Below are 14170 nucleotides of genomic sequence, written 5' to 3' on the forward strand. Positions count from 1 at the left end.
CAGTGGCTATAAACACAATCATTCTCAGTCCGACACTTACCACAATTTTTGTATTTTGCAGCCAGTGTTACTCAGAGCCGCACACACCAGTTTCGTACCAGAATCTCCCAATTCATTGTCACTGAGGTTCAGCTCCGTCAGGGAACGGTTTGCGCAGAGACCGGAGGCCAGATCCTTGGCGCAAGGAGGAGCAAGATGGTTCCTGAGCAGCCTGGGGAAGAGAGAGGATGTGACTTCCATAGAAACAGAGAAAGTAAGTACAGGAGTAGGCCATTCGGCCCTCCAAGCCATTCGATATGATCATGGTTGATAATCCTTAATCAGTACCCTGTCCCTGCTTTTCCCCCATATACCTTGATTCCGTTAGCCCTAAGAGCTATATCTAACTCTCTCTTGAATATATCCAGTGAATTGGCCTCCACTGCCTTCTGTGGCAGAGAATTCCAGGTTCACAACTCTGGGTGAAAAGGTTTTTCCTCATCTTAGTCCTAAATGGCCTACCCCTTATTCTTAAACTATGACCTTCTGGTCTTGTTGCACCTCCCCTTTTCCTAAATTGACTCCATTCAGATAATAATCTGCCTTCTTGTTGTTACCACCAAAGTGGATAACCTCACATTTATCCACATTATACTGCATCTGCCCACTCACCCAACCTGTCCAAATCACCCTGCAGCCTCATAACATCCTCCTCGCAGCTCACACTGCCACCCAGCTTTGTGCCATCTGCAAAATTGGTGATTTCAAATAGAGAGACAGTGGACGGTAAAAATGCCCGGTGGTTTTCAGGAACAGAATTAACGTTCTGTGTCAAAGGCGCCTGCTCGATCTCTCACAGTCTGGTACTTACCGCAATTTCTCTACTTTGCAGTCCGGCCTCTTCAAAGCCGCAGACACATGTTTCACTCCGGAATCCCCCAGGTCATTGGCCCCCAATCTAAATACAGAGTGAGAAACAAACCCGATTCAAATCTCTGGTCAAAACACTTAATTGAAGAAAATAACTAAATCACACAGTATTTTTCAGATATTTAGCTGCTGAAAAAAGTGATCCCCTCTGAGAGTCTTGAACACTCTCTTATTGAAACTTCTTACTATATGTAGTCATGAGGGACATCGAGGAGGAAGAGGAAGAGGAGGAGAAGGAGGGGGAGGGGAGGAGGGAGAGAGGAGAACGGGGAGGGGAAGTGGGAGAATAGGTTTGAACCATTTTCTGGCAGCTTTCAGATATCATTTGTGATTGCAGCCGAAAGTTGGGCTCAGTCTCACATCAATAAACACTCAGTGCTTCTACTCCTACTCACAATGATCTTCCGATGACCTACACCAGCCCCACTTTATGTGCAAGTGACGAATAAAACTCGACTTGACTTGACTTGGATACTCAGACACATTGACTGAATCCCTTCGTGCCGATCTGGGAGTTGGAGCCTTGTCAATGGACAAGTCAAACAGCAGTGAATACGATAATACAATTAATTCTATGGCCGTCATTGACTGATCAGATAACGTCTCCAGCATCCCTTCGCCAGTACCTTGACCCTCCAGTCCTCAGTGATATCAGTGATCAATCCTCTGCTCATTTGTCACAATGCTTCACAATTGAGGGGACTGCCATGAGGGAGGGGCGAGAATAATGATCAATGGAGGACCCGAATGGGGAATGGGGGAGAATGGGGGGGGGGGGGGGGGGGGGGGGGGGGGGGGGGGGAGACATACTGGGACCTGGCTCGGATACGCTGTGACTTTGTCAGCACCATTTATGGGCGACTTATTTGCATACTTTGGGTATGCTGTTCATCGATTACAGCTCAGCATTCAACACCATTATACCATCAAAATTGATCACCAAACTCAGTAACCTGGGCATCGACCCCTCCCTCTGCAACTGGATACTGGACTTTCTAACCAACAGACCCCAGTCTGTGAGGTTTGACAAGCACACCTCTTCAACCCTCACCCTGAACACCGGCGTTCCACAGGGCTGTGTGCTGAGCCCCCTCCTCTACTCCCTCTTCACCTATGACTGCACACCTGTACATGGTACTAACACCATCATCAAGTATGCAGATGATACAACGGTGATCGGCCTCATCAGCAACAACGATGAGCTGGCCTACAGGGAGGAGGTCCAGCACTTAGCAGCATGGTGCGCTGACAACAACCTGGCCCTTAACTCCAAGAAGACCAAGGAGCTCATTGTAGACTTCAGGAAGTCCAGAGGTGGCACGCACACCCCCATCCACATTAACGGGACGGAGGTGGAACGTGTTTCTAGCTTCAGGTTCCTGGGAGTCAACATCTCCGATGACCTCTCTTTGACCCACAATACCTCTACTCTGACCAAGAAGACTCACCAGCGTCTCTTCTTCCTGAGTAGACTGAAGAAGGTCCATCTGTCTCCTCAGATCCTGGTGAACTTCTACCGCTGCACCATCGAGAGCATCCTTACCAACTGTATCACAGTATGGTATGGCAACTGCTCTGTCTCCGACCGGAAGGCATTGCAGAGGGTGGTGAAAATTGCCCAACGCATCCACCGGTTCCTCGCTCCCCTCCATTGAGTCTGTCCAAAGCAAGCGCTGTCTGCGGAGGGCACTCAGCATCGCCAAGGACTGCTCTCACCCCAACCATGGACTGTTTACCCTCCTACCATCCGGGAGGCGCTACAGGTCTCTCCGTTGCCGAACCAGCAGTTTCCGTTCTACCAAAGTACGTTTTTCTTCAAAATTAAACTGAGGGGGAAGAGGAACAATGTTCAGCCCCTTCATTCCTCAAGGAGGCCTCAAGATACCAGGGTTCTTCCATGTACAGGGACCCAATCACTTCCTTGAGCAGGCTAAATATTTAAACGTTCCTGTCCATCCCACTACCCACCATGGCCTACTTCTATGCCCACCATGATGTTTGGCATACCTCATATTCCCACTGGGTAGCTTCGCATCTCTGCAGAAAATGGTTAAGTGACGTCTCGGGTCGGGACCCTTCTTCAGACGGATTGTGGATGTGGAGGGGAGGGGGGGGGGGGGGGGGGGGGGGGGGGGGAAAGTGGGTCTGTCAGGAAAGAAAAGACCAGGACAAGCAGATGACTTTAGGCAGGGCAGCTCCGATAGGCTGATTGTTGGCTAAGGACGGTGTGACCAAGAATAATCTCAGTGCCTGTTGCACTGAATACTTATGGGCCTGTCCCACTTTGGCGATTTTTCATGCCACTGCCGGTGACCGTCAAGTTGCCGACAGTCGCCTGAAAACACTGGCGACTTCAACGGCGACTGTCAGAGTGGAACATACACACACACAATCACATTGCTTCCTTCACGGGCCCGTTATGCAGGCAGGGACAGGGCAAGGGGGGGGGGGGGGGGGGGGAGCGCTGTCTGAGTGAAATTCACACGGTGCAAAGCCAATGCGATAGGGACACACACCGCGATGAACAGGAAGGTTGGCGCTGGAATTAAGAAGCTAAAAAGCACATTGTACGGTAACTCCTTTAAAAGAAGGGGGAGAGGGGGGAGAAGGAGTGGAGATAGCTTTTAAGAAGCCAGAGATACACGGCTGTGAAGCTCAGCGGACATTAACATTACCGCTCGGTTATCCTTGTTTCTGAAAACTACAGGTACTGCTTACGTTTTTTTCCCCTATGAGCCAATGAAATTCACTGGTCAGCACCAGCTACAACCTACGAGAACCTAAGAGAAACTTCAACCACCTGGCGACCCACCTACAACACGAAAATTCTACCTACTCTCCATGGCAACTTAATTCTCGTTACTGCTAATTTTTCAACAAGTTGAACATATTGCGCTGACTATAATGAGGCCCCAACTAGTTCCCAGAATGTAGGAACTCCTCGTGACCATGAAGGTGACTCCCCAGCAACCCCCCACGAACATGTGGCGACCGCATAGTCTTCTGCAGTCGCCTAAAATGTCCGAGGTCATGTTGCCGGCCCTAATTTGTCCTGGTCTTTCCTAGTGTCCAGTGCCTCCCACGTACCATCAGCCTAAAGAAAGGTCCCGACCCAAAACCATTTTCTCCAGAGACTCTGCCCGAGTTACTCTCGTCTATATTCGTTATCAAATAACATCTAAAGTTGTTTTTTTCGTTTGGAGATAGTGCGGAAACAGGCCCTTCGGCCCACCGAGCCCGCACCGACCAGCGATTCCAGCACATTAACACTACCCAACACGAAAACACACTGGGGCATTAACCGACAAACCTGTGTGGGAGGAAACCAAAAGTTTTCGGAGAAAACCCACACAACCACGGGGAGAACGTACAAACTCCGTACAGACAGCAGCCGTAGCCAGGATCGAACCTGGGCCTCTGGCACTGTAAGGCAGTAGTTCTACCGCTATGCCACCGTGCCGCCCTGTTGCTTATGCCACCAAAACCCAAGCCCCCTGCTGCTTTCCTGTCAATTATTAGCGACCTCTCCATTCTCAAAATCTAAGTATCCCTTTTACTCCCTCTTTTTATCCTCGCCCCATCACCTTCCACGGACCTTCTTTTCCCCAGGTTTACATTGCACCCCTGTCTCTTCTACACACACAATTCCAGCCTTTGTCAATTAATCAATTATTTTGCCAATCAATGCCCTCGTGCGTATCCAGGCTTCGTCCGAGTGAGACCATACCTGGAGGATTGTGTGCAGTTTTGGACCCCTAATTTGAGGAAGGACATTCTGACTATTGAGGGAGCCCAGCGTAGGTTTACAAGGTTAATTCCCGGGATGGCGGGACTGTCACATGCTGAGAGAATGGAGCAGCTGGGCTTGTACACTCTGGAGTTTAGAAGGATGAGAGGGTATCTCATTGAAACATATACGATTGTTAAGGGCTTGGACACGCTAGAGGCAGGAAACCTGTTTCCGATGTTGGGAGAGTCCAGAACCAGGGGCCACAGTTTAAGAATAACGAGTAAGCCATTTAGAACAAAGACGAGGAAATATTTTTTCTCGCAGAGTGGTGGGTCTGTGGAATTCTCTGCCTCAGGTGGAGGCAGGTTCTCTGGATGCTTTCAAGAGAGAGCTAGATAGGGCTCTTAAAAACAGGGGATATTGGGATAAGACAGGAACTGATTGTGGATGATCATCCATGATCACATGTAATGGCGGTGCTGGCTCGAAGGGCCGAATGGCCTCCTCCTGCAACTATTATCTATTGTCCCACTCTCACGGCACTTTTCCAGCTATCTCCTCACATAAACCGATCTGAAATGTCGCCTATCCATTTACTCAAAGATTCCGCCTCCTCCCCCCTCGAGATCCTTCAGCGTATTATCTTTTAGGGCAAAGTTATGCTTTCCAAAAGAAGACACGTAAACATTACCCCAACTCTTGGCACTTGTGCAGTACGGGTTCCAGCCGCTGGAGTCCTTCACATTGAATGAGGCAGTGCTCCAGATTGAGGCATTTAATCGTGCCACAGAACCAAATAACGTGAGACAGAACAGCACAATCAATTGGCGTAAGCCGCAGTCCACCAAATGAAATTGTTTCCACAAGTCCCAGTGTCTGCTGAGCTAGTGCATGATTCTGAGACTCAAACAGATAATGCATCGTGTTCAGGAGGCTCCTTTTTCCAGCTTCACTCCCAGCATTTCCAGTCTGACGTTTAACCTCCTCCTTCACCCAGTCAATCACCTGGCAGGTTGTCTCATGAGTAAATGGACCCAGCAACTCCTCCAGTGGCCGAGCTGACAATGGGGAGGAGAGACCAGCGACAAAACGGAGAAATACCTCAAAACGCCCGTCGGTCGAGCAGTGAGCTTCAGTGAGGAGTTTCTGGATGCCCCGTGCATTTGGCGTCAAGAAACGCGCAAGTGCGGCTACAAACTCTTGGATGGTGAGATGTGTAAATGTGTACACCATGCTCCGGGCACAGTCCTCTTTCTCCAAAAGCTCCATCAGGAACCCAGACAGGAACTGGGAAGGTTGCAGTTTGTACATGCTCAAATCTTCATCCGTGAACACAATGCTTTTTTCAGCCACTCCTGTGAAGGCCATCTGGCCAACCCTCACTAACGTCTCACAGGGGCTCTCAATCTCACGGCTGTGGTTTTTTAGGATGTTGTAAATATAGGAGGAATATAATTGGGTGATGGTCTTGGGAATCCGATACGAGTGACCGAGTGTTTTCATGAAGAAGGGGCCCAGAGCCTGTCCGAGAATCCAACAGTAGGAAGGATTGTAGGTCATCGTGTACAGGATTTCGTTCTCCTCCACGTGTTTGAAAACGGCTGCTGCCACCGTCTGATCTTCAAAGAACATGTTAAAATATTCCTTCCGTTCCTCACCAACAAATCCCAGGATTTCAGTCCAATCGCTGATCTCCGCCTTATCCAATAAATGTAACGCAGCGGGGCGGGTGGTCACTAGCACTGAACACCCCGGGAGCAGCTTGTGTTGGATTAAACTGTACACAATATCGGACACTTTACACCGGAATTGGGGATCTGTGCACGTGCGCTGAGGGTCAATGTCTCTCTGACTGTCACCAAAATCAATTCTATCCTTGAATTCATCCAAACCATCAAATATAAACAGCAATCCTACTTGGTTTTTCCAAATTTCTCTTAGCATATTACCAAAGTACGGATACTGATCCAGAATCAGTTCATTTAGACTTATTTTGCACGTAATTGTGTTTAAATCGCGGAACTTGAAACTAAAGACAAATTGAAAATGGTGGTATATTTTTCCCATGGCCCAATCATAAACAATCTTTTGAACCATTGTTGTTTTTCCGATCCCTGGGACTCCAGCCACTGCTGTCGAACTGCCAGATCCGGTGTTACTCCGGGAATAGCTGTGCTGGAATAACTCATCTGTCCGAATTTTTTCCAACACTCCTTTGAGATGTTCTTCTCTCCATTCCTCATGGTCATGTCCTCTTGCCAGCAGCTCGTGTTCCACCAGTGTCCGGCTTCGAACACTTGAAATGACAGTGAGTTCAGCGTATCGATCAACCAGTTGGAAAATCTTAACCTTCTCCTTCGTCAGGATCGTGTTTTCTTTCACCGTTTCGGTCTGTTCGCACAAAGTTTCCTTGTGCTTCTGTTGAAGATCTTTTAACAGATGGGAGTGAAAAAAGTTTCAAATTAGCTTAATTAATGCAAAAAAACAAAGATTCCTAACATCATCATATCCAAACTACACTTCTTCCCACCCTGCGCCCAGGATGAGGTTTTCTATACCAGGTCATGGGAGATGTCCTCATTGTTTAGGGAATGGGGGTTCCCCTCTTCCATTATAGATGAGGGACACACATGGGTCTCCACGATAACCCGCAGCTCGGCTCTTGCTCCGCCTCCCCCATTCGCAACAGGAACAGAGTCCCCTGGTCCTCATCTTTCACCCGATCAGCCATCACATACAGCACAATCCTCTGACATTTTTGCCACCTCCAACAGGACCCCACTTTCCGGAGAAACCGGGAACTTCTACAGGTGCACAGTAGAGAGCATGCTGACCGGTTGCATCGTGGCTTGGTTCGGCAACCTGAGCGCCCTGGAGAGGAATATACTACAAAAAGTAGTAAACACTGCCCATCCATCATCGGCTCTGACCTCCCCACCATCGAGGGGATCTATCGCAGTCGCTGCCTCAAAAAGGCTGGCAGCATCATCAAGGACCCACACCATCCTGGCCACACACTCATCTCCCTGCTACCTTCAGGTAGAAGGTACAGGAGCCTGAAAACTGCAACATCCAGGTTCAGAAACAGCTACTTCCCCACAGCCATCAGACTATTGAACTCAACTCAAACAAAACTCTGAACATTAATAGCCCATTATCAGTTTATTTGCACTTTATCTGTTTATTTATTCATGTGCGTATATATTTATGCAATGGTATATGGACACACTGATTTGTTCTGTATTCATGCCTTCTATAATTCTGTTGTGCTGAAGCAAAGCAAGAATTTCATTGTCCTATCTGGGACACATGACAATAAACTCTCTTGAATCTTGAAACCGTCTCCTCCGCAACTCCCTGGTCAACTCGTCCCCTCACAGCCAATCCACCCCCTCCCCAAGAACTTTCCCCAGCAACTGCAAGAAATGCAACACTGTATTTTCAGGTGAGGCAGAGGTTCACTTGCACCTCATCCAACCTCTTCTACTGTATCCACTGTTTCAGGTGTCGACTCCTGTATATCGGCGAGACCAACGCAGGCTCGGCAATCGTTTTGCTGAACACCTCCGCTCAGTCCGCTAAACCTACTTGATCTCCCGGTTGCTCAGCACTTTAACTCCCCCTCCCATTCCCAATCTGGCCTGGGCCTCCTCCATCGTCAGAGTGAGGCCCAGTGCAAATTGGAGGAACAGCACCTCATATTTTCCATGAGTAGCTTACACCCCAGCGGCATGAACATTGACTTCTCTAAATTCAAGTAGCCCTTGCTTTCCTTCTCTCCCCATCCGCTTCCCAGTTCGCATACCAGTCTTACTGTCTCCGAACGCATTTTATCTCTGTAACGCCCAATCCTCTGACATCAGTTTGAAGAAGGGTCTCGACCTGAAAAGTCACCCATTCCTTATCTCTGGAGATGCTGCCTCTGAGTTACTCCAGCAGTTTGTGTCCTTCATTGTATTACGGTTAATACTTCATTATATTTTTGATTATATTTTTGATAACCATATATTGTATGAGTGTTATTGTGTGCCTGGCCCTGATAGGTGGAAGTAAGTAAGAATCCCATTGCTCCATTATCAGTACAAGTGCCAATTCACATGTTTATCAAACGCAAAATGTACAATGCCATGCCATCGCATACCTTTCAAGTAAGCCGGTAATTCCAAGACAACTTGCATCGCTTTGAAAGATTCTATGAGGTCAGAACCTGTTGAAATAATTTCAGGAAATGAATCAGAGTAATACTGTATTCCAAATGAAGGCAGATTATATATCTAACATGGAGTTTACCAGACCTTTTTCCTCCACTTCTTTAAGCATTTTGCCCAATTTGGGGAAAACGTGTTGCATTTTCACGAAGCATTTCCAGATCTGTTTTTGAACCGGGGGCTCCTTTCCCGTCACCAGTCCGAGCAGGAGCTTGGAACCGGCGGCATGGCTTCCTCTCTCCGTGCGCTGAACGATTTGCTATGAAACAACGTAGAGACAGTCATTGAACTGTATAGAGTTAGAATGAACATATTGGTAAGCAAGTTGAAAGGGTCACATCAAACGAGGCACAAGACGGCTCAGGTTTGGACAACTCCGATATTTGGAGCAGTGAAGACGATGGTGGGCTGTACTCGTGACCCAGATAAAGGGATGCATATTCCCAGGTTGGCGGGACCGATAAATGATTAAAGAATGGATCGAATGGGCGTATATTCACTGGAATTTAGGATGAGAGTGAATATTATAGAAACATATACAATTCTTCAGGAATTGGACAAGCTAGATGCAGGAAATATGTTTCCGATGTTGGTGGAGTCCAGAACCAAGTGTCACAGTTTAAGAAGAACGGGTAGGCCATTTCGGACTGAGATGAGGAAAAACATTTTCACCCAGAGTTGTAAATCTGTGGAATTCTCTGCCACAGAAGGCAGTGGAGGCCAATTCACTGGATGCATTGCAGAGAGTTACATATAGCTCTTAGGGCTAACGGAATCAAGGAATATGGGGAAAAAGCAGGAAATATGAAATACTAGTGAGATCAGCCACGATTGAATGGCAGAGAAGACTCGATGGGCCGAATAGCCTAATTCTACTCCTGCAAATTAGTGTAAATTAGTCATAAGAATTTTTGTGAATTGAGCAGTTCAGACTACGTGCCACTGGCTTCCAGAAGAGTACCGCGGAAAGTGGGATCTGTGTAAATTAATAGTAACTAGACCAAGTGCAGACCCGTTGGGTCTGCTCCCCCAATGGTGTGATCCCCCAACCCAATATTCCACCATGCACCCGTCTCCTCCAATGGAACTGAAGCCGTTCTCAAAAGTAAGATTCCAGCACTGCCCTGCCTCCCTCAGCAGTGGATTTAAAAAAAAATCCAATGGCACCTCCCCTGCCTGCTGCAGCAGTGAAAAGTTCAGAGTGTTCCTGTCTTGCAACTTTGTTTCGAAGTGTGTTGGAAGCTGACATGTAAATGGAGAAGCCAGTTAATTTTGAAATACTTGGGTGTGGGGGGGGGGGGGGAGGAGAAGGATTTGATTAAAAACGTGCACTTCAACACGACGAAATGTAATGAGGAGCGGATACTTAGAAAGAAAAGCGAAATCTCTACCGAAATGGAAAAGATCTCGGTAATTGAGCGTCTGGATTGGGCGTGGCAATGAATCAAAGGAAGAAATGCAGCCGGCAGCCGTACATGCAAATGGATCCATTCCGATTGGACATCTGCGAGCATCGGCCATTCCGATTGGACATCTGCGAGTATCGGGCACGAATTGAAAGGCAGGAAGGGCTCCGGACTGCAGTCGGTCGGATGGCCCCAGAGTTTTATAGATAGATAGATAGATAGATAGATAGATAGATAGATAGATAGATAGATAGATAGATAGATAGATAGATAGATAGATAAAGAGGGCATAAAATGGGACAAGCCCTGGATAAGAGTGATGGTGGAGCTCCAGTACAGCACATGTGTTACTTAGACCTCAAAAAACATAAAGATTCTATGATGACCAGGCGAACAGATTAAAAACAAAAGAGAATACGGTTGGCCAACAGAATTATAAACAATTGGTAATGCAATAAAGGAACAACGGGGACTATGGAGCCATGGGGGAGGAGCTGGCCAAGGTTGACTGGAAAGATACCCTAGCACAGATGACAGTGGAACAACAATGGCAGGTATTTCTGGGAATAATACTGAAGGGGAGTAAGTGGCAACCGTGGCTGACAAGGGAAGTCAGGCATAGTAAAAAAAAATGAAAGAGAAGTAACATAGACACATAGAAATTAGGTGCAGGGGTAGAGGCCATTCGGCCCTTCGAGCCTGCACCATTCGCCATTCAATATGATCATGGCTGATCATCCAACTCAGTATCCCGTACCTGCCTTCTCTCTATACCCCTTGATCCCCTTAGCCACAAGGGCCACATCTAACTCCCTCTTAAATATAGCCAATGAACTGGCCTCAACTACCCTCTGTGGCAGAGAGTTCCAGAGATTCACCACTCTCTGTGTGAAAAAAGTTCTTCTCATCTCGGTTTTAAAGGATTTCCCCCTTATCCTTAATCTGTGACCCCTTGTCCTGGACTTCCCCAACATCGGGAACAATCTTCCTGCATCTAGCCTGTCCAACCCCTTAAGAATTTTGTAAGTTTCTATAAGATCCCCTCTCAATCTCCTAAATTCTAGAGAGTATAAACCAAGTCTATCCAGTCTTTCTTCATAAGACAGTCCTGACATCCCAGGAATCAGTCTGGTGAACCTTCTCTGCACTCCCTCTATGGCAATAATGTCCTTCCTCAGATTTGGAGACCAAAACTGTACGCAATACTCCAGGTGTGGTCTCACCAAGACCCTGTACAACTGCAGTAGAACCTCCCTGCTCCCATACTCAAATCCTTTTGCTATGAAAGCTAACATACCATTCGCTTTCTATACTGCCTGCTGCACCTGCATGCCTACCTTCAATGACTGGTGTACCATGACACCCAGGTCTCGCTGCATCTCCCCCTTTCCCAATCGGCCACCATTTAGATAATAGTCTGCTTTCCCGTTTTTGCCACCAAAATGGATAACTAAGTAGTACAACATAGCAAAGATGTGCCAGGAGCCAGAGGATTGGGTAACGTCTAAAGAGCAACAAAAGATACGCGGAGAAAAGATGAGGTACGAAGGTAAGGTAGCCAAGAATATAAAGGAGGGCAGTAAAAGCTTCTTTAGGTATGTGAAGAGGAAAAAATTAGTCAAGACCAAATTAACTCTTATTTGGACCCTTGAAGACTGAAAAGGGTGAATTTATTATGGGGAACAAGGAAATGGCAGATGAGTTGAACAGGTACTTTGGATCCATCTTCACTATGGAAGACACAAATAATCTTCCTGATGTACTGGTGGTCAGGGGATCTGGGATGACGGAAGAACTGAAGGAAATCCATATTAGGAAGGAAATGGTGTTGGGTAGATGATGGGACAGAAGACTGATAAATCCCCAGGTCCTGATGGTCTGCATCCCAGGGTACTTATGGAAGTGGCTCTAGAAATCGTGGATGCATTGATGATCATTTTCCAATGTTCTATAGATTCAGGATAAGTTCCTGTGGATTGGAGGGTAGCTAATCTTATCACACTTAATAAAAAAGGCAGGAGAGAGAAAACAGGGAATAAGAGACTAGTTAGCCAGACATCGGTGGTGGGGAAGATGCTGGAGTCAATCATAAAAGATGAAATAGCGGCACAGTTGGATAGCAGTAACAGGATCGGTCCAAGCCAGCACGGATTTATGAAGGGGAAATCATGTTTGACTAATCTTCTGGAATTGTTTGAGGATGTAACAAGGAAAATGGAAAAGGGAGAGCCAGTGGATGTAGTGTACCTATACTTTCAGAAAGCATTTGATAAGGTCCCACATAGGAGATTAGTGGACAAAATTAGGGCACATGGTATTGGCGGTAGAGTGCTGACATGGATAGAAAATTGGTTGGCAGACTGGAAACAAAGAGTAGGTACTAAGATGTCCCTTTCTGAAAAGGTCCTTCTGCAGTTGCACAGGGCCTTAGTGAGACCACACCTGGAGTATTGTGTGCAGTTTTGGTCCCCTAATTTGAGGAAGGACATTCTTGCTATTGAAGGGAGTGCAGCGTAGGTTCACAAGGTTAATTCCCTGGATGGCGGGACTGTCATATGCTGAGAGAATGGAGCGGCTGGGCTTAAATACTCTGAAATTTAGAAGGATGAGAGGTGATCTTATTGAAACATATAAGGTTATTAAGGATTTGGACACGCTGGAGGCAGGAAACATGTTGCCGGCGTTGAGGGAGTCCAGAACCAGGGGCCACAGTTTAAGAGGGGTAAGCCATTTAGAACAGAGAAGAGGAAACACTTTTTTACAGTTGCGAGTCTGTGGAATTCTCTGCCTCAGAGGGCGGTGGAGGCCAGTTCTCAGGATACTTTCACGAGAGAGCTAGATAGGGCTCTTAAAGATAGCAGAGCCCAGGGATATGGGGATAAGGCAGGAATGGGGTACTGATTGTGGATGATCAGCCATGATCACATTGAATGCCGGTGCTGACTCAACGGGCCGAAAGCCCTACACCCGCACCTATTGACTATTGGAAACCTAAGCATAATATCCCCGGGGATCCCTTGTCTGGCATGGCGACCCTGTTTATAGAAGAGGAGGATGAGGAACAAAATCGGGAATGGTGCTTGCCACCTCCCCTATATGCCCCTGGCCACCAGCACTTAGCAGCAGGAGCTCCCCCGCTAAGATCCCACCAAGATCCCAGACGACGAGGACAGAGGAGATTTACTAGAATGTTACCTGGGTTTCAGCAACTAAATTACAGAGAAAGGTTGAACAAGTTAGGGCTTTATTCTTTGGAGCGCAGAAGGTTAAGGGGGGACTTGATAGAGGTCTTGAAAATGATGAGAGGGATAGACAGAGTTGACGTGCATAAGCTTTTCCCACTGAGAGGAGGGAAGATGCAAACAAGGGGACATGACTTGAGAATTAAGGGACAGAAGTTTAGGGGTAACATGAGGGGGAACTTCTTTACTCAGAGAGTTGTGGCTGTGTGGAATGAGCTTCCAGTGAAGGTGGTGGAGGCATGTTCGTTTTTATCATTTAAAAATAAATTGGATAGTTATATGGACGAGAAAGGAATGGAGGGTTATGGTCTGAGCGCAGGTATATGGGACTAGGGGAGAATACGTGTTCGGCACGGACTAGAAGGGTCGAGATGGCCTGTTTCCGTGCTGTAATTGTTATATGGTTATATGACGATGAGACCGATAACCACAGAAGATGATGATGAAGGAGAGTGAGGACTGAGGCAGAAGGGGAAGGATGAGCAGTAATTGAGACTTAAGAGTTAAACTACGCAGAGTACCAGGGAACAGCACACCAATAAACCAAAGAAGACTGAAAGGGGAAAATGCATGATGCCGATGAGGGCAATGCCAAACCCATTGCCCGCGCAGTCCGGGGAGGAACCAGTAATCAATGTATATACCCCCTGGAAGCCGCATGAAATGCTGTCAATG

The 14170-nt window shown here is 47.2% G+C and overlaps 1 protein-coding gene across 1 annotated transcript in view; it reads right to left on the bottom strand.

The window, feature by feature from the left end:
• Nucleotides 1-40: 40 nt before the first annotated feature.
• Nucleotides 41-14170, bottom strand: part of LOC129693513 (uncharacterized) — a gene marked incomplete at its 3' end in the record, with an annotated part of 77052 nt that continues 62922 nt past the window's right edge. The window contains exons 22-26 of the mRNA XM_055630325.1: nucleotides 8935-9106; nucleotides 8781-8846; nucleotides 5331-7068; nucleotides 851-937; nucleotides 41-211 (exon numbers count right to left, since the gene is read on the bottom strand). Coding sequence (XP_055486300.1) covers nucleotides 41-211; nucleotides 851-937; nucleotides 5331-7068; nucleotides 8781-8846; nucleotides 8935-9106 — 2234 coding nt within the window. The remainder of the gene's footprint in view (nucleotides 212-850; nucleotides 938-5330; nucleotides 7069-8780; nucleotides 8847-8934; nucleotides 9107-14170) is intronic.

The sequence above is a fragment of the Leucoraja erinacea genome, unplaced genomic scaffold (assembly GCF_028641065.1).
Source record: "Leucoraja erinacea ecotype New England unplaced genomic scaffold, Leri_hhj_1 Leri_321S, whole genome shotgun sequence".
In the NCBI taxonomy this organism is placed as follows: domain Eukaryota; kingdom Metazoa; phylum Chordata; class Chondrichthyes; order Rajiformes; family Rajidae; genus Leucoraja; species Leucoraja erinaceus.